The following is a 20,544-nucleotide window of genomic DNA, read 5'->3' on the forward strand; positions in this document are numbered from 1 at the left end:
AATTTTCTTTACTAATTGTCAGCACTCCTTTTTGCTTTATGCCATGTAGACTTGCCTCGAAAAGCCGCCGGGACTTCGTTGGGTTCAAAGATGAAAGAAATGTTAACAAGCAGTTAGCCAGTGGGAAGCCAGTCGCAAAATCAATCCAAGCTTTTGCTGATGTTTCTTTCTTTCCCCAGCTACCAGGTTCCCGATTTATATTAGTAAGATTGAAATTGAAATAATTCTATTGCTGGTGGATTCATTTGGCTCTTTCCTTGAAACTGGTGAACCCCAAACGTTAGACAGCGATAGGAAAGTACTGCCATTGTCTGTCAAGAAGTCTATGACATTTCAAGGCAAGAATGAATGTATGGAAGAAGAAACTTGTTTCTTCTTTACTAACGAAAGGGAAAGCCTGGAAGTGAATGATATGGGTAGGTAAAAAAAAAAGAAAAAAAAAACCTTTACGTAACTTTTTTTGCTGGGAGAGAAGACTGCGAAGCACATTTTCCAGGAAGTGTGGGCTGCGACGATTGTGCGCTCTTAACTAATCCTGAGTAAGGTGGCCACTTTGACAGTCTTCTCATGCTGCCTCTGCCACCTTCTCGGTCAGAAGACATCATTTCAACTCGAACGCAGCATGATCGAAACGTACAGCCAACCTTCTCCCCGCTCTGTGGCCACTGGACCACCCGTCAGTATGAAAATTTTTATGTATTTACTGACTGTTTTTCTTATCACCCAGATGATTGGGTCAGCGCTTTTTGCTGTGTATCTTCACAGAAGATTGGACAAGGTAAGATGAACCGTAGGCCTTTATTAACTAAATTTGGGGTTCTTATAGATGTGTGGGTTGGTTGGTTTTAGTTCTACCCAAATGATGGACAATGGTAAGAGCCCAAATAGATAAGTGGTCTTGTGGCGTAGTGGTTGTGGTCTAGTTAGTGAGATGTCCTACTCTTTTCTCTGGTCAAGAACCTTGGCTCTGGAGTCAGACTGCTGGGTTCAAATATTGACTCGGTCCCCTACTAGTTCTGTGATCCCAGGCAAGTTATTTGCCATTTCTATGCCTCAGTTTCCACATTTGAGAAATGGGGATGTTAATGGTACCCACCTCATAGATTAAATTCAAGCTAAGACCAGAGCCGGGCACAAAATAAGCACTACGTAGACATGAGCTGTAATGATTTGCTAAGGTTTTGCTTAAAAAGTAAACTATTTTTTTTCTGATGGAGACAACTGTTTTTCTTCTAAGCCTCCAACTAGACAAGGAGAGCATCCATCTGAGCTGAAAATGCATAGTTTCAGGTTAGCATAGACATGGGTAAGTCCCTGAAAGTGGCGTTCCCTGTATAATTCTTCAAATGCTGATTGTAGTTGCAAGCTGCTCAGTTTCCCTCTGAGATGTTTTACGTTCTTAAACAGTTGGACATACAGAACAAAAGAGTGGAGGAAGTTAGCAGGTTGTTCTGCATTCTTAAGAAAAATAACCATTAGGAGTTATCCTGTTTCCATGCGTTTACCCACCTCCACTCATAAGCATTATTGGCTGTGTTGAAAAAATACCAATCAAAGATGAAAAGGAGAAATTTGGTCCATTATTTGGCTGTTCCTAAAAGTCTAGATGTGGGAATTGCGGATGCACAGCATCTGGAGACTGCGTTTTCTCAGGGATGTGCGAGTGGCCGTTATCGGGATGCCAATCTTGAATTAGGACCAGGAGGTTTTCTATCGGGATAAGGTGGAGCTGGAACAATGGAGGCAATTCTTGGGTTACCCAAATTTTAGGGTTCACTGCTGAGAAAAGAGCACGGCTCTGGGTCTGCTTGTTTGTTTGTTTGTGTTTGGTCTGCTGGGCTCTGCCAATCAAATGCCTGGACATAAGCCTAGCCTCTATAGGGGAAATACTGACCTGGGTAGATTCAAATTTACCCTGGCACTTGGGTGTTCTCTTAATGACAGTGAAAGCCACCGGCTAGCTGGATCTTGTTTTGAATCTAAAAATGTAATCTGAATATAAGAAAATGGCACAGAATTAGTTGATTAAACAAGTGAATTCCATATATTTACTTATTCTAAGACATCGGAAAATAAAATATCTCATTACCTTTGGGAATGAAAGATGATTTCTTTAAAAATGAAAATGTTTTCTGCAAATACTAAACTTAAAAAGAGAGAGATGTAATTAGAACTCAAGTCATTGATACACATTGCAAATTACCTTCACCAAAGCACTGCAACACAAACACTAAAACTAAGTGGGCAAATTAGCTCAGCAGAAAACTATTTTATAGACTGTGTTTATAATGACCAATCATTACTGAAGCAATGGGAAATATGACCATTAGAGAATGTTGCTGCTACAATACATGGGAAAAAGTACCCTTTGTGATGAAATTTCATTAGAATAGCTGTGATTTCTACCTAGCGTTGCAGACCACATGACATTTTCTTTGCTGGCTTTTGTAGATTTTTTAAACTGCTAATACCAGATATCAGCAATCCAGTATACTAACTTGTTATTATGCCCCATTTATATCTGCAAAGTCCTCCTCATGTCGTTGAGGCCATGAAGTGATTGTAGAGGCAGACAGAAGTACAATGTCTCATGTCCCTGTTATTTCATAAATAGATAGAAGATGAAAGGAATCTTCATGAAGATTTTGTGTTCATGAAAACGATACAGCGATGCAGCAAAGGAGAGGGGTCCTTATCATTACTGAACTGTGAGGAAATTCGAAGCCGGTTTGAAGACCTGGTCACGGTAAGGACCTCAGTTGTTGGGAAAAGTGTCATTGAAAAGTTTTGGTTGAGAAAACCTGCTAGGTTGGGACACTAAAACTTGACCATGTAAAATTTAAACATGTGTTAAATATATACTATAGATACATATCGCCATACATATGTACATACATGTATATATGGGTATGTGTATCAAAAAAGCAAAAATGAAGCCAAAATCCTACGGTTAAAAGGGAAAGGAAAGTTGGAAGTGTGCTCGTTGAAAGGAATGCCCTTAAGAAGAACAAAAGAGACTCTCTCTGGGGAAGATACACACTCTCATGGGCACATTCACACACGCACATGAGCCCAGACATGCAGATGCCTCAGGGGAAAGGGTGAAGTCTACCAAGGTTGTTTTCTGCATTTTCTTATCTTTCCATCCAAACCTTGATGCCTCCCCACTGTGGACCCAGGGTCTGATCCCCATTTCCTAGAGAAGCAATAACCACTGGCCACTGCAGCGTTGTCAGGCCACAGGTTAAGGGTTTGCCTTTACTGGGGGCGGTGGGGACTTCTGAACACTGATAGACTCTAACATATGAAGGAACGCTTCTCTCATGATGGGATTTCAGGTGCCATGTAAGTGAAATCTTTTCCTTTTACTGTGAGGAGAGGTGTGGGCAATTGGCGATGGACCGTCTCAGTACCGCTCGAACCAGACCCTGTACCACACCACCTGCTCATGGAGTCAGTTCCCTCTAGGGCCAATCAAGACCTGAGGCAGAAAGTCTGAAGCCTTCTAGCCCAACAGACTGGTGCCCAGCATGAAGTAACCGCAGTGGCCTATGACAGGTACCTAAAGCAGGAGTTTCTAGACCGTTTACTGAGGACATGCCCACAACATTAATTCCATCGCTGTAGACAAGGGGTCTAGGAGCTCTTCCTCCAGAAGAAGAACAGCAAGAAGCCTTTCTGCCTGTTTCCCCCTCAAAACACTGAGTCAGACACCTTGGGCCCTCAGGGGACTTGGGGGTTGCGACTAGGAGGCCGCATCCAGGCTGAGGGCAGCACTGTGCCAGATGGGTGGGTATCTGGAGAAACCAACAGGAGTTAGCTCTCACATGTGGATAATGTGTAATTAACCTGGGAGTGAAGGACCTGAGAGCTTATTTCTGAGCTTATTCCTGTCCTCCTGTACTGTCCCCGGTGTGTCATTTTTAATCCAGTAGTGAGGACTCTGAAAGCTTATTCCTGGGTCACCTACGGGGATCAGAATGAAGCTCAAATCTGTCGCTGGCTTTTAGGTTCTTTACACTAATCTAGGTTTTAAAGACTCCTAACTCTTTACTTGAAGGGCCTGAAAACGATTTGAGTTTCTCTAGTTCTTCAAGGCTTCTGGCCAGTATTACAGGGTATTGGAAGGTGTTGCAAATTTAAATGGGAATAAAGCCACTTTGAGAACAACGCTTAATAATCCACTTAGCATATTTAATGTGCTGGGCTGTGTGACCTTGGGCAAATGACTTCACCTCTCTGGGCCTCATTTTTCTCATCTATCCAATGAGAGGGCTGAGATGATCTGCCAGGGCACTACCAGCTCTGACATCCTGTAATTATGTGATCAGACTTCAGTTACCCCCAAAGGCAGTGAGAGTGGCTGTTGGTGTCTTCCCTCCCTCCCTCTTTCTTACTGAGAGTTTTATAGTTGTACTGCCAATTCCTCCCGGCTGTATTTCAGGTTGGATATGTAAAGCTTCCCAAATCAGCTACCCAGGACAAAAGTAAGGAAGAAAGTCAGTTTGGCCTCTTTGCTTATGCTTGCATGAAAAAAGTGACAGCTCCCAAGTTTCATAATCTGGAAAGGCAGACCTTCTCAGGCATGTCCGCCAGGGCTCCTTCCGTACAACAGAGGAAGCCCCTTGCCTCCAGTGCTGCGGGGTGGAGTCCGAGTCAACGTCATCTGCACCAACGATGCGTACGACAATCAGACACAAAGTACTCCAGCTCCCCAGTCCTGTTCCAACGATTGACCCCCGTTCCAATATCCATTCCCCGAAGCTTCTCATTCTAAAACAATATTTTGGACTTTTTTTTTAACCCAACAGGCCAACTACAAAATAACCCCCAAACTAGATTATTTATATTCTTAGCTAATGTTAGCAGCCTTTCTTTCTGGGTCACAGTCTGATTGGTCCAGAACAACCCAAGGCCTGAATCACAGGAAGGGGTCTTCGAAATCATCAGATCCAATTATCAACCCAGAGCTGCTTCTTCTCCCCACAGCCGCTACCCAGAGGTCACTCAATCTCTGTTTGAACACCTCTAGTGACGGGGAACTCATTATTTCCTGAGGCAGGTCGCACCAAGCTGTCACTCTGGGTGGAAGATGGGATTTGGGGCTGATGTTAGAGTAGATGGAGGCGGCATTTTAAATAGTATAATTACACATTAAAACTTTCTCCCTCCCCCCAGCTCCCTGCTAGAACGATCTGTTCCATGATTGTCTGCTCGCCAATGCCCGAGGTGTCTTTGATAAGGTCAAAGCATCTCCTTTTCGAGTTAAAGGTCAAGCTATCCAACCCTGCCACATGGAGTTGCCACTAAGAGAGAAATAACTAATTCCAGATTTTCTGAAAGTCAACTTTCAAAAGTCTTTCAGTTGAGGTGGGGAGTGAAGCAAGAAGGGTAAAAAGGCTCTGGGGAGTGTGGCTGGGGCAGAGTTCACAGAAAGGCAAGGGCGGGCGCTTAAAGGGCAAACTTTGCTGACTTCACATTTTCATGTTGGCCAAGCCCTGACACCAATGCAACCACCTAGCCTAAAAGTATCTCACCCTCGATCACCACACTCCATCTTTTGAAAAGACACGAAATATTCATTTGTTTGCTTGTTATCTCACAAACATTTTCCTGTTGCAGCACTTTCACACTGCCACACTTCAGCTCAAGTGGAAAGTTGAAGCTCTGGGCCCCGTGAGAGTTTTGAGGCGCGGGCTCCCGGCTAGGTTCCATGACTTACACCCTCACATCTGGCACTCAAGCCGAGCGTACAGGGAACCCCTCAGCAGTAACAACACTAATACCTTATTGGGGAGGAACGAAAAGGAAGGGCGCTGTAGAAAATTGATTCCAGGAACTGGAAGGCACACAGGACTTTGATTATCAGAAGATGTGAAAATACTATTGCCTTCCTTATCTGTGTTCAGAGTACAGCGTTAAGCCCAGCCTCGGAACGTGATCTCAGTTTCTACTGTCGGCTTCAGCCTCAGATTCCTTGGGTGACCTCATGCCTGCCCGTTAAGCCCACCGTGCCTTTTATTCAGTATCTTTAAATCTTTAAAACGGCAACAGCAGCCTTTATTACCTTCCAATCTGTGTAGATGGCACTGTCTGCTAGCTTCTTTAAGTGCCTCTAGCCTTCCTGCAGTTGCTAATGAGAAGAAACCCCTTAAGAAGTGCTGCGTTTGGCCACACAAGGCAACCAGCAACAAGAGAATCTCTTCAGCCCATTGACAGGGACAACAAAAAATTTTTTAAAAGTCTGAGGATATTTTCACAGTCTGGGATTTCTTCCCAAGGTCAAACTTACTATTTCCATTTCCTAAGAGATTTCAGACCAGTTTTATTCTAATAGATACACACCACGGTTTATGTTAATAATATTCTATATACCAGTTCCCAGGGTAGAATCTGCTCCCCATTCAGCATTATTTAACTCGTCAAAGCCAGGGAGGTTGGGGTCATAGGAGGGGTCAGGATGGCAGTCGTTGGTCTGGAGAGAGCACTGGAAGATAATAAAGCCCAGATTCTGTTTCCAGGTTCACCCCTGGGCTTACTGGGCTGTCAGCTCATCTGTCAAAGCCACGGGCTCCTAATCGGTAGGATGGAATTGATGACAGAACCTGAGTCTATATGATAATCTTCACCAGAAACAGGCAACAGAGTAATGGCAGGTGCCAAATGAATGAAACCTCCCTCCAAAGCCCCCGCCAGAGTTCCTGTCAAAATGACCTTTTGCCATGATTCTTATTTTAGGGTATAATGCAAAGCAAAGAAGTGAAGAAGAAAGAAAAAAACTTTGAAATGCGCAAAGGTAGGTTGCTCTTTACCATTTCTGTAAATACTTAAAAACTAAAAGCAAGCTTTAGGCCGATCATACTGAACAACCCAGTGTTGGATCAGGGAACTTGTTGGAACCTGGAAATAAAACAGGAACACAATTGCCAAATCAATACCTTCTCTGGTGCCTGTGATTTAGAAAGGAGTTGTATGGACATATTTATAGCGAAGCCTGTGTTCCTTTAGTGCTGACGATACCAAGTATGAAGAAATCACATTATTTTCGACACCTTAATCAAAGCAACCATACAGCCTAGTACCACCTACAGAGGATAAGATGACAAGACGGTCAGCATTTGGTAGCGGTGTCATTCATCACTCAACGATAACAGTTTTTTCATGGGGAAACACGGCCAGGGGAGCCTCGGAGACCCAGGAGTGATTCAGTGTGACAGCGCTGTTCTTTGCCCTGTTCTTGATGTCAGAGCATCTCAAACATCCCAGGGTTGGAAGGGACCTTGACGGTGCTCAAATCCTGCACCATCCCCGGATCACGAATCTCCTTCACAACAGCACTGACCATTGACTGTCTGATCAAACATGCCTAGACACCTTCTAGCTCATAAAGCAGCCTGGGCCATCTTTGAAAAGCCCTAATAATTATAATAATAAGATTACTCTATACTCGAGAGAAGGCTTTTCTCCTCTGGAGTTGAAATTTGTTCTTAAAATCTCCACTACCCGAATCAAGTTCTGCTCTTTGGAGCCATACTAAACAAAGTATATAATTCCTCTTCTACACAGCAGCTGTCCATATGTTGAAAACAACAGTCATGGCCCCTGAGCCTTTTCTTCTCCAGGGTAAACCTTCTCAGTGCCTCCCACTGTTTCTCCTATGACCCTTTCCAGGCTTTTTCTTGTCCTCGTTTAGGTCCTTTACTGGACACACTAACTTTCTCTGTTCTTTTTAGAATGTAGCACCCCAAACCAAATACAATAATGCCTGGAGTGACCCGAGCAGCTGAGTATGGGGAAAATGGAGTGTTGGTAGATGGGTGTTGTTAGATAAACTGCTATATCACAAAGTCAGTGTAAAAGATGGTACGGCTTGCGTAAGTTTAATACACACAAAGAAATACACACATACATACAGAGATACAGACACTGTTTTCTGAGGCAAAGAGCTTGCTTTAACCATTGGTTTGGATGCAAAGGGTCACCTGATTTCCATGAAGGCTTTGCTTTCAGAATGACAGTAAAATATGTTGAGTGGTACCATGTTGTCTGTTAATTGCTGTGAAATTTGAGGAAACAGTTCATGTGGGTGCTGTCTGGCAGTCTTTGGGAAAATGATACACTTAACAAAGCTGGTCATTAGGTCATGCAGCTTGACTCGTTATTCATAGGACACCTACAAAGTGTCCAGCTCCAGGCTCATTACTGGAAAAAAAAACAAACCAACTTCCACACCGTGTCTGCACGTAGGAGATTCAGTACGTGTAATTAAGGAGCAAACCTTTTACATGAGCAACAATTAGAGGTAGATATAACACTGTGGCCAGTGCTTGACCAAATCAGACACCATAAGCATTTTACTAGCTAAGTGTGCAGACACGACCTTTGGGCCCACTAAGATGACCGATGGATGGGAGTTGTTCTTAAAATCAAGATTCAAAATGTGTTTAATGAAGATCATTTTCTTTAGCCTGTGTCAGTCTATGTAAAGCGGAGTCGAGTACTGAATGACGATTGGAAGAATGGGCTCGGTGTAAATAGCCAACTCAGTTGTTCGGATTTTAGGAACCAACATTTCCCTCTGGTTTCAAGGGATTTCAAGGCCATCTTATCCTTCCTTTCACATAACCTATTTAAGTACAGTCTTTATGACCCAGCTACAGAACTAGACCAAATCGTTCTGTGGCCAGTTTTGTGTTTCTTTGGCCTGACAGTTGGTCTTTGGTTTCATCTCAGGTGATCAGGATCCTCAAATCGCGGCACATGTCATCAGTGAGCCCAGCAGTAAAACAGCATCTGGTAAGTCCAAAGCATCTGAGCATCAGCCACCCGAGGGGGAAGGCCAGGAGGCTAAAGCAAGGCAGCCTAACAATTAGGCTCCTGTCTTCCTCCGGGGGCCAATTTACAAAGCTACCCAGACACGCCTCGTGCATTTGCCCTTGTCTTCAAAGTAGGCTCAAATGCACAGATGGGACTTGAAGGGACAAAAGGAGGTGGGAAGCAATCCCGATGTTCTCATTAGGTTCTTGCTCTGTGGCTGATTCTAAATGATGAATTACTGGGTGGAGGGACCATTATTCTGATAACACAGAAGAGATGGCACGTAGTGACCTGCTAACTGGGAGCATCCCTCGTCCTAACCCCTCTTCACTATATGCAAATGGGCCTCAAGGGGTATTTCCTGCCATCTGCCAATCCCTGTATGATTAGCCCCAGCTTCACTGGGGTCAACCTCAGGGAAATTAAAGGTAAAATCATTCTGCAAAGATCAATCGGTACCAGGATGTTAGATTTTCCAGTTAAGTAACAACAGACGACATACTGTGATCTTTTCAACTCTCAATGATTTTCCTTCCGTATGCGTTCTGCCATGATTCTATAGCCCTTAGACTTTTTTCCCCCAAATCTGTACCTCACGATAGCTGGTGTTGGACAATATGGCACATCAGATAAATGGATGGAAACATGTACACTAGCATAAAATCCCCTATCTACATAAATGCGGGCCAAGAGCATCAGAGCAGTCTTTGAAAACTTTAACACAGCGCTCTGGAACGGAGTTCTAAGCAGTGTGTGTGTGTGTGTGTGTGTGCCCGTGTGTGTGCGTGCATGTGCGTCAGAGAGAGACAGAGATATAGAGAGAGACACAGAGAGAGAGAGGAAAGGAGATAGGACCTCATCTTGGAGGTGGCTTGGGCTTCTCAGTGGGCATAATGCATACGTAGTTATCCTGGATCATGGTACAGGAGTAACGAGCACTGGATAGAAAGTTGTTGAACACTGAGATTTAAGAACCATGACTACCACTTGCTGGGTGACCTTGGGCAAGTCCCTTTACCTTCGCAGCAGTTTCCTGTCTCACTTCACAGGGTGACTCTGAGCATCAAATCAGCTAATACAGGAGAAAGTTATTCTGTCGAGCGCTATAGAAACGAAGTAGCAACATAAAGCCCTTTTTAATAACACTTACCCCACAATATTTAATAATTCTGCCAAGTACCCCTTTCTCATAAAATACACTTATGGGAGAATATCACAACCATATCTGGTATGTCCAGGGTGGTCATCCACATGATACAGTCTCATCCAGATTGGATGGATGCCAGCAAGAGACACCTCCTAGAAGAATAGCTTGCCTTGCATAGATTTCACAATGCTCACATATTCTGCCGGAAGGCCCATGATGACCGTTGGTCCTAGCATGGTTGACAGTCCGCATCACAGTAGGTCTGCAGGGGATCAGGTGAGAAGAAAGTCACATTTCTTACCCCACAAGCCTCTCAGATCTACTTGGTCACGCTGCTCCCAACTTGACCTACATCTCACAGCAAGGATGAAAATTAGGTAAGGACTTACAAAGATAAACTTTGTGGACTCAAAGATAGGGAACCTGCCCATGTTTTCTCAATCAGATGGTCCAAAAGCGAAAACATCATAATGAAGCATTTCTAGAGTGATCTGGAGGCCCAAGAAATGTCAGGCTTTGCAGGATGCCTTTCCTAATTACTAAAGGATGAGTCTTAACAGGTGGGGTCTTGCACCCCGATAGGCCTAAGAGCACCAAATAGGAGCTCAAATAAAAGCTCAAGGAAGCAAATGCATCGATACTTTCGCTTCTCCCCACCCTCCACCCCGGCAGTCTAGCTGTCTGTGGGGGCTGAGATTTGAAATCGGCTGCAAACACTACTTTGAACCCCGTCAACATCTCAGGCGAGAAAAATGGCACGTTGTTGGTGGGTACTTCGGCTTAGCCACAAGAATACAGGCACTTTCAAGTTGGTGGCGCCCACTACAATGGGAGATCAAAACACACAGTGAAATGACAGGTTTATTTTCATACTTCCTTGCCTAATTTTAGTCCCTGCTGTGGGAGGCGGATCGGGTTTGCAAGGGCATGATCAGGTAGGAAGAAATGGGGTCTTTTCTCTGTGCTGAGGCTGAGCAAGAGAGATCGGCGAGTCTTCGACTTTGGAAAGTTCAAGGAAAGCGAGATACGAGTTAGTATTAGCAAGGACTTTGAGTAATTTGGCAGGCGTAATTTATGACCTGGGATTTCTAAGTCATTCACATTCTTTTAAGTTCAAGGGCAAACTGGCTTTAAGAGCTCTCAAGGGGAGAAGGAAACTCACTGTGCTCTCTTACTTAATCTTCACATGTCTCTGAAATAGGCTGTAATATTAGCCCCGTGTTACAGGTAAGGAACTGAGAGGCTCAGGGAGATTGACTTGCCCAAGCTTAAGTCAGCCGTGGCTCCTCCATAGACTGAGGGCTGGATGGGTCTTTCAGAATCCCTGACGACCCAAACTTCCACTCCTATGTGAAGCCAGTATCCAACACGAAACCATATTGTCTGTTGGAATCTGAATCCTGTATGCTCCACTGACCACGGATTTTTCCCCTCTCCATTACAGTTCTCCAGTGGGCCCCCAAAGGATACTACACCCTAAGCACCAACTTGGTAACCCTCGAAAATGGGAAACAGCTGGCCGTGAAAAGACAAGGATTCTATTACATCTATGCCCAAGTCACCTTCTGTTCCAATCGGGAAACTTCGAGTCAAGCTCCATTTATAGCCAGCCTCTGCCTAAAGTCCCCAGGTGGATCGGAGAGAATCTTACTGAGAGCTGCAAATACCCACAGTTCCTCCAAACCGTGTGGGCAGCAATCCATTCACTTGGGAGGAGTCTTTGAATTACAACCGGGTGCTTCGGTGTTTGTCAACGTGACTGACCCAAGCCAAGTGAGCCACGGGACTGGCTTCACGTCGTTTGGCTTACTCAAGCTCTGAACGGTGTAAGCTGGCAGGTTGCGGCTGGGCTGACGCTGGCGGTCTTCACAATCCAGCGAAGCACTTAAGACCGCCCCACCGCAGCCCGTTGGACTGCCTATTTATAACCCTAGGATCCTCCTCATGGAGAACTATTTATTATACATCCCGAGGCATGTAGGGCTGCAATGAGTGAATTACCGGGCGGAGGAAACCCCTGTTCCATAAGAGCTTATATTCTGAAGCAGCAACCCCACTGATGCAGACATCCAGAGAGTCCTATGAAAAGACAAAGCCATTACACACAGCTCGAATTCTGAGTAAACAGCAGAAAATTAGCCAAGTTTAGTTTTGTTTCTTTGCCTGCAGTGTCCTTCAGTGGAGAATGTATTTGACTTCTCAGTGAAGATGCCGGAGGGAAACGCGGAGCCTCAGCTCACATTCAATTATGGTGGATTCTGGGTCCCTGCGGCCACGATGGAGGTGGGGCAGACTTTAGAAAGTATAATGCAGTGGAGAACCGAAAACCCTGCTCCCCGCCAGTCACCCTGACACTCATTCGCATCCTTTCTTTCTCTCCTACACACACACACACACACACACACACACACACACACACAGTCAGGCTGTTGCTAATCAAGTATCTTATTTCAACCCTGTTCCTATCTCCACCACTGTCGATGGGGTAGGCGGGCAGAGGGGGCAGCTCTGAGGCTTCCCACTCCTTCCAGAGAAATGACTGGATTTAAAGGAAATCTATTGTATCTACCTGCAGTCCCCATTGTTTCCAGAGTGAACTGGTGATTATCTTGTTATTTATTTTTTGAATAATAAAGATCTCTTAACAGTATTGTGGTTATTTAGCATCTGAAGCCCCAGGCCAGGGGGGAGGGGGATCACTTGGAGGGAATGTTCCCAACCCTTGTGATACTTTCAGAAACTTGGTTCTGAAGCTTGTGGCACCACAAAATATCTTGGTGACAGCACACTCCCTGGAAGGCTGCGATAGCCTTTGATGGATGACAGGAAAGCAGAGCCAGTGAAAAACTTGCTCAGGAAAGGTTGCAGAGGATTGAAAAAAGGCTGGGTTTTTTCTTGATTAATCACAGCTAAGCGAAGCTTAAAGAGAAGCAGTTGCTTATCTTTTTAATAGCTGTCAAGGCGGTTCCACCTTAGGTGAGAGGACAGGGAACTGGGACAAACTGAAGGGAAGCATTGGCCTCTCAGTCTTGTCACTTCCAGTCGAGGGGTTTTTCATGTAAGAAGCCCAGAGTGGCTTCGTCATCCTTACCGGTAGGGGGCCCTTCTTCAGGCTAATACCACGTGTCCAGGCAGAAAAATATGACTGTAGCAATAAGACAGGGGCGTGAGCAGAGCTGGGGGCAGCTCTACGGCCGCTGGCCCTGCTCTTTGGTCCTCTGGATGGCACAGTCCCTTCCTGGCTGAGTGACTTGGAAGGCTTTAGAGCATGAATTTCTAACACAAGGCTGAAGTCGTGCTAGACAGACTTGCTGGGTTGTGTATGGATACTTTCTCCAACAAGAGAACTTTGGTCTGAGCCCTCGTGACATTTGTGGATTCGAGGACTCAGTCGGGGATGTGTCCACAGTGCGATCTTGTCCTCTGGAGCAAAGATCCTTCTTCAGCGTTGCCCTCGGCACGGGAGACTTGAAGGAAGCGGGGCAGCAAGCAGACACTGCTCATGACGTTCTCACAGGTAGGCCAGGACCCGGTCTAGCTGATGGGAGGGCTTGGCCCAGTCCCGAGGGAAGAAGACAGTACACAGGCCATGAATGTCCCTCCCTCAGGGTAGCTGAGCGCCCGCTTTGGAGCACACATGGGTAGGCAAGAGGGTCATAAGAAGGGAACTCATGTCCAGCCTGGACAAACCTTTTATAGTCTTTACACACTCACATCCTCTGTTTAAACCTTGCCCCTGCACTTCACGCCCCCTTCTTCTTCTTCTTTGGAAATCATTATCTCCCAGACCATCTCTACCTCTAGTAACCATGTGGCTACGGCTAACAATATCTGTTATCAGAAGGAATGCTATAGACGCAGAAACTCAAATTTTCTAGGCGAGCTCCTCTGCTCCCATGCTTTCTGCTGCCCTCTACACGCCAGTTCCCGCAGCCCCAGCCCAGAACTTTCTCCTAAGCTTCAGCTTCACATAGCCAAGTGCCTTCAACCCCTCAGATGGCTTCCTCCTAACATCACCCTTGCCCTTCCCAAGAGCTCCAGGGCCCATCCCTCCCCCTCCCCTCCTCCTGTCCTACCTGCTCACAGGGGGCTGTCTCTCCCAGTGCATGGGTTCAATGACCCCCTTTGTGCTACTGACGTTATGCCTTTAGTCCTGACCTGCCCCCTAGAGTGTGTCCCCTTCTGCCCGCATTTCCGAATGGTGGGCCCAGGAGTCAAATCCAAGGCATCCAAATGGAACACTTGATCTCCCCCCCCGCCACGATGGGACCCACTTTCTGTGTTGCCATTCCGGTGAAGGGCAGCCTCACCCCCCCTGCTTCCTGAGCCAGAAACCAGGCTTGACTCTTCACTGCCCTCCCTCCCACGTCCAGTCCTACCAGCCCAACACATCAACCTTATTTCTTAAATACCTCTTAATCTACTTCCTTCTGTCTCCACTGTCACGATCCTGGTCCAAACTCCTGTCATCTCTCTTCTGGAAGATTACAACCGCCTCCTAGACTCTCTGCCTCCACCCCTGTTCCCTCTCATCCATTCTCCATGTGCGGCCAGAGGCGAGAGCGAATTCTGTTTCTTTTTGGCTGCACCACGCGGCATATGGAACCATAGTTCCCCAACCAGGGATCGAACCCGTGCCCCCTGCAGTGGAAGCGATTCTTAAATACAGTTCTGATGTCACCACTCCCCTACTTCTTAACGACCTCAGAATAAAGACCCAAATAATTAACTTATTTCTTCTGCCGATACCTCTCAGTGCATTAAGTTCCAACCCTCAATTCCTCTAAGCAAGGCTACAAATGCTTTCCTGCCTTAGGAGAGACGGGAATGCTATTTTTTCTACTTGTGACTCCCCTCCCCTCCCTGCTGCCCACCCCCCCCGCCCCGCCCCCGGCACTTAAGGCTCACAGCACTTACAGGGTGGAGGTGTTTCCTCTGATGCCGGGAGCTGCTTCTAACCCAGGAGTCCATGAAATAATTCTGTGTGCTGGTTAAAGCAAGAATTTGCACTGCCTTAGGCCTTTAAAGCAGTCTGGGAGACACAAAAAGGGGACATGATTTTTATTATGTCCTTTTTTTCTGTGAAGCACATCTAGGCTCCACAGACAAGTCATTTCATCTCTTCTGAGCCTCAGTGTCCTCATCTGTAAAGTGGGGATGCTAAGAATACATCCTTTGCAAAGTTTATGAGGATTTGGTGAGACCATTCCCAGAAAGCCCCCAGCAGACTCTGCTCTCTGGAACAGATTATCCTATAAAGAGCCCTAAGGTGCGTCTCCACGTGGTCCCCAGCACACCAGCCTGCACCCAGTGGCATAGGTAAACAGGATGGCATCTTAAAATGACTGAAACCTCTGAGACCAAGGCGAATGAATGCCTGGCGGTCCAGGTACACGTGAAAGGCCTTGCCCATGTCGTAGACCAAAGACCACACCCAATTTGAAGCAAAGTGAAAGCAAAAAAAATAAAAAAAGGAAAAGAAAAAAGGCAAGATTAGAGTACATACGGAACATTAGAGCAGGCCTGTGTGTAGCAAAGACTCTTTCTTATAGTTTCCTTGTCAAAAACGATTAACCATCGGAGGCTGGGGATCGCCAAATTTTTCAGTAGGCTTGAGCAGTTCCATCTTTACGATATTTATGAAGGTTTAAAAACAAAACTATGATCACTAACTCTCAATCTAGAGGACATCAGCTTATAAACTTCCCCCTTCCAAGATAAACAACAAGGTCCTATCGTATAGCACAGGGAACTATATTCCCCTGATACACCATAATGGAAAAGAATATGAAAAAGAATATGTATATGTATGTATAACTGAATCACTCTGCTGTACACCAGACACTAATACAACATTGTAAATCAACTATACTTCAATAAAATAAATTTAAAAAAACCTTCCCCCTTCCATACTGCACTTCTCTGAGTAACCCCAAGAGGCAATTCAGCAACTTTCAAGAAAACCAGTTAAATATGTAGTTGCTTTCCATTCCCCATTCCTGGAGCTCCACTCAGTCATCTGTCATATTTTTCATGCTAATGTAACCCCACTTAAAGTCCAATAATTTTTGATCACTCACTCTTATCCTCTGTACCTCTCTGATGGTAAACCTCTTTGAAATCCAACATGAAACCTTTAACACATCTTCGATCTGATTCACATTATTTTTATTTATTTATTTTATTTTGGTTGCGCTGGGTCTTAGTTATGGCACGTGGACTGTTAGTTGCGGCATGCGGACTCTTACTTGCAGCATGCATACAGGATCTAGTTCCCTCACCAGGGATCGAACCCCGGCCCCCTGTACTTGGAGCGCGGAGTCTTACCCACTGGACCACCAGGGAAGTCCCTGATTCACATTTCTTATTACTAGGAGTTAAAGACTTGGTTTTTTATCCATTCACCCACCCATCCAACACTGATGGGGATGATACATTCTGTGCTATGCACTTGACGGATGTGATCCAGTCCCTGCCCTCAAGTAGCTTACGGAATGTTGCATCACAGGTGTGCAAATGTTGAAAGCCCAGCGTGAATGCTGCAGCAGGGGTCAGGACCAGTGTAACAGGGAATACACAGGAAGGACGTGTAACTCGGACAAGCGGGGCAAGGTAGGTGTCAGGAAAGGCTTTCCAGGACAGGTGGCACAGACTGAGTCCTGAGGGGCGTTAAGGAGAGGAGGAGCCACAGGGAGGAAAGGAGGACCAGAGGGAGAGCACAGAGCATACGAAAGCAGAGATTGTGAAGCTGGATAAAAGGTCCAGGGGAGCAGCAGTAGGAGTCAGCTCGCAGAGGGCCTTGTGTGAGAAAGAATCTTGGTGTACAGGTCAAACAGCACATGCTGAAGCCCAATCTAGGAAGAGCCTTTGTGCTTATTTGGCAGACAGAAACTTCCCTCTGAGTTGCTTGCCCAGAGGGGCTGGCTCTACAGCTTGGCCGAGGTTGCCTGCTTGCCAAGAGCTGGGTCAGACTGGACCCTGCAGGCCTGGAGGTTGCTGAAAGCTTAGAACCCCACTGGCCTTCTGCTATTGGCACAAAGGCAAGTCTTCACAATTCTTCCAGACAAACAGCAGAGACCTCAAATTATGGGGAAAGTTGGCTCATTCAACAAATATTTCTTGAGTAGGTTCTATGGGCTTGACCCTGTATGAGGCCCCGAATTTACATGGATGAAAGGAGCCTATTCTCCCCTTTTAAGGTAATTAACATTTAGTGTGGAAAAAGACACAAGCAAATAAAGTGCAGCGTGATGGAGTCTGGATTCCCTGAGGAGGCAACGCTTGAGCTTTTTGTTTTTTTTAAAATGTATTTGAAAATTATTTCAAACGTACATAAAAGTTGCAAAAATAAGAACAGTACAAATAAAAAGTGGTTTCTAAATCATTTGAGAGTAAGTTGTGTGCCTCACGGCCTTCACCCCTAAATACTTCAGCGTGTATTTCCTAAGAATAAAGATATTCTTATTTATAACCACAGGTACAGTTATCAACTTCAGTCGATTTAACATTGACATTGATCTTCCATTTGTATTCCAATTCAGGTAAGTCATCCAATAATATCTTTTATAGCATTTTCCCCTCCAGCACGGGATCCAGTCTAGGGTCGGTATTGCATTCGGTCGTCATGTCTCTTTAGTCACCTTCAATCTGGAACATTTCCACAATCTTTGTCCTTTTTTTTTTTTTTATAAATTTATTTATTCATTTACTTCTGGCTGTGTTGGATCTTCATTGCTGTGCGCGGGCTTTCTCTAGTTGCAGCAAGCAGGGGCTTCTCTTCCTTGCGGTGCGCGGGCTTCTCATTATGGTGGCTTCTCTTGCTGCGGAGCACAGGCTCTAGGCGCATGGGCTTCAGTAGTTGTGGCATGCAGGCTTCAGTAGTTGTGGCTTGCGGGCTCTAGAGCACAGGCTCAGTAGTTGTGGCGCACGGGCTTAGCTGCTCCGTGGCATATGGGATCTTCCCAGACCAGGGCTTGAACCCAGGTCCCCTGCATTGGCAGGCAGATTCTTAACCACTGAGCAGGGAAGCCCACAATCTTTGTCTTTAATGACATTGACTTTTTAGACTAATATAGTAACAATCTGTCCCCTTTAAAAAAAAAAAGTGTTCCTTATTTTGAGTTTGTCTGATGTTTCCTCATGATTAAATTCAGCTTATGCTTTCCTGGATGGAAAACTACACAAACGATGTTGTGTCCTTCACAGCATATCACATCTGGAGGCACATGACGGCCGTTTGCCTCCCACTGTTTTTTTTTTAAATTATTTGTTATTAATTTATTTTTGGCTGTGTTGGTTTTTTGTTGCTGCTCGCGGGCTTTCTCTAGTTGCAGTGAGTAGGGGCTACTCTTTGTTGCAGTGCGCAGGCTTCTCATTGCAGTGGCTTCTCTTGTGGAGCATAGGCTCTAGGTGCACAAACTTCACTAGTTGTGGCATGTGGGCTCAGTAGTTGTGGCTCGCAGGCTCTAGAGCACAGGCTCAGCAGTTGTGGCGCACGGGCTTAGTTGCTCCACAGCATGTGGGATCTTCCCAGACTAGAGCTTGAACCCATGTCCCCTGCATTGGCAGGCAGATTCTTAACCACTGCACCACCGGGGAAGTCCCTGCCTCTCATTGTTGATGTGAATTTTGACCACTCAGTTAAAGTGCTGTCCAATTTCCCCACTCTATCTAGAGTTACTATTTTCCACCTTGCAACTAGTAAGCACTCTTTGGGGAAACACTTTAAGACCATACAAGTAACTTGCTCGTCATCAACGTTTCCCTCTATATTTTAACACCCAGTGATAATTTTTGCCTGAATCGGTCTTTACTGTGATGGCTGCAAAACGGGGATTTTCCAACTCCAGAGCTCCTTCCACGTTTACCAGTCAACCCTCAGCATGGTACTGTAAACAAGAGCCTTCCCTTTCTCCCCACTTACTTATTTATCGATATGGACACATAGATTTCTACTTTTTCCAATGTTTTCAAATTCATTACTGTATTTTCGTGCTCAAATTTTCCCTTATTTGGCCAGTAAGAGCCTCTTCAAGTTTGCACCTGTGTCTTCGTAACATGCCCCTATCATATTTCTGAGCATTACTTTCTGGCAGAACAAGATGTTCCAGGCTCATCTTGTACCTTTCCTGCCTCAGCCGTAGAATCGGCCATTTCTCCAAGGAGCCCTCGTTCCAGTGCAGAGTATAGTGTTTAGAAACCAAGTTCTGGGCACAGCTGTGTTCATCGCTATCAGGATGTCACTTCTCCTAGGAAATGTATGCGTTTAGATGCCTATGTATACACATGTAGGTACTAAAGCTGTCAGCCTTAGCAAATAAAATTTCAGGGTAGGGACCTCCCTGGTGGCACAGTGGTTAAGAATCAGCCTGCCAATGCAGGGGACACAGGTTCAATCCCTGGTCCGGGAAGATTCCACATGCCACAGAGCAACTAAGCCCACGTGCCACAGCTACTGAGCCCGCGCTCTAGAGCCCACGAGCCACAACTACTGAGCCCGCATGCTGCAACTACTGAGCCCACGTGCCATAACTACCGAAGCCCATGCACTCTAGGGCCCATGCTCCACAACAAGAGAAGCCACTGCAATGAGAAGCCCACACACCTCAAAGAAGAGTAGCCCCTTCTCGCCGCAACTAGAGAAAGCCCGTGCACAGCAACGAAGACCCAACGCAGCCAAAAAAAAAATTAAAAGAAAATTCAGGATACCCAGTTATATTTGGATTTCAGGTAAACATTGAAAAACTTAGTATAAATATATCCCATGCAGTATTTGGGACATGATCTATACCAAAACATTATTTGATATACAGCTGAAACTCCGATGCAACTGAGCGTCTTGTGTTTTATCTGGCAACCCTAATTCATACATACACACTACATACGTGTAAATGTACACATATACATGCAGAGATACATATGTACATGCGTTTTAGAAATCAGGAGTTCACATAGATACTTGAGCTGACTCTAAATGGAAAGGAATGAATTTGCTTGATGGACAGGGATGGGAAAGGGACTCTAGGCAGGGCAAATGGCATATTATGGGACTTAGAAGAAATTCAAGGAGATCCAACTTTACTGAGTGTGGCGGGGAGTAGCAAGAGATTAAATTTTTAAACAGGTGAATGACATAGATCTTTTAGATAATCATTCTACTGGCACCCAAGAGGCCAGACTATTGGCACCCAAGAGGCTAGACTACAAGAGGCAGAGAGATGCATTAGTCTGAGGGAGAGATGATAAGCATCAAAAATAGGCAACGGAGGATGGGGAGAAGTTCAGGGGTTACAACAGAGTTAAAAATGGTAAGACTTGATGACTAAAGGTGTAAAGGGTTAATGTATAAATCTATACAGGGTTGAGGGAGAGGAAGGAATAAAAGACAATACTTGTTTTTCCAGTTTGGGCAACTAAGTGGCCAGGGGTGCTATGTATTGGGATAGGAAACATTGGAAGAGCAGATCTAGGACTACGAATGAGGAGTACAGTTTGGGACATGCTGAGTTTGAGGTGCTGTAGGACATCCAAGCTGAGATGTCCACAAGGTGGCTGCATCCACGGGTCTGGAGCTCAGGAGA

General features: G+C 45.4%; 1 protein-coding gene across 1 annotated transcript; it reads left to right on the plus strand.

Annotated features, from left to right (window-relative positions):
- Window positions 1–614: 614 nt before the first annotated feature.
- Window positions 615–11,848, plus strand: CD40LG (CD40 ligand). Its single transcript, XM_065900885.1, has 5 exons — window positions 615–778; window positions 2,615–2,746; window positions 6,739–6,796; window positions 8,734–8,796; window positions 11,409–11,848. The coding sequence occupies exons 1-5, from the start codon at window positions 623–625 to the stop codon at window positions 11,783–11,785; spliced, it is 786 nt and encodes a 261-aa protein (XP_065756957.1). The 5' UTR covers window positions 615–622; the 3' UTR covers window positions 11,786–11,848.
- The last annotated feature ends 8,696 nt before the right edge of the window (window positions 11,849–20,544 follow it).

Source organism: Phocoena phocoena, chromosome X (assembly GCF_963924675.1).
Source record: "Phocoena phocoena chromosome X, mPhoPho1.1, whole genome shotgun sequence".
In the NCBI taxonomy this organism is placed as follows: domain Eukaryota; kingdom Metazoa; phylum Chordata; class Mammalia; order Artiodactyla; family Phocoenidae; genus Phocoena; species Phocoena phocoena.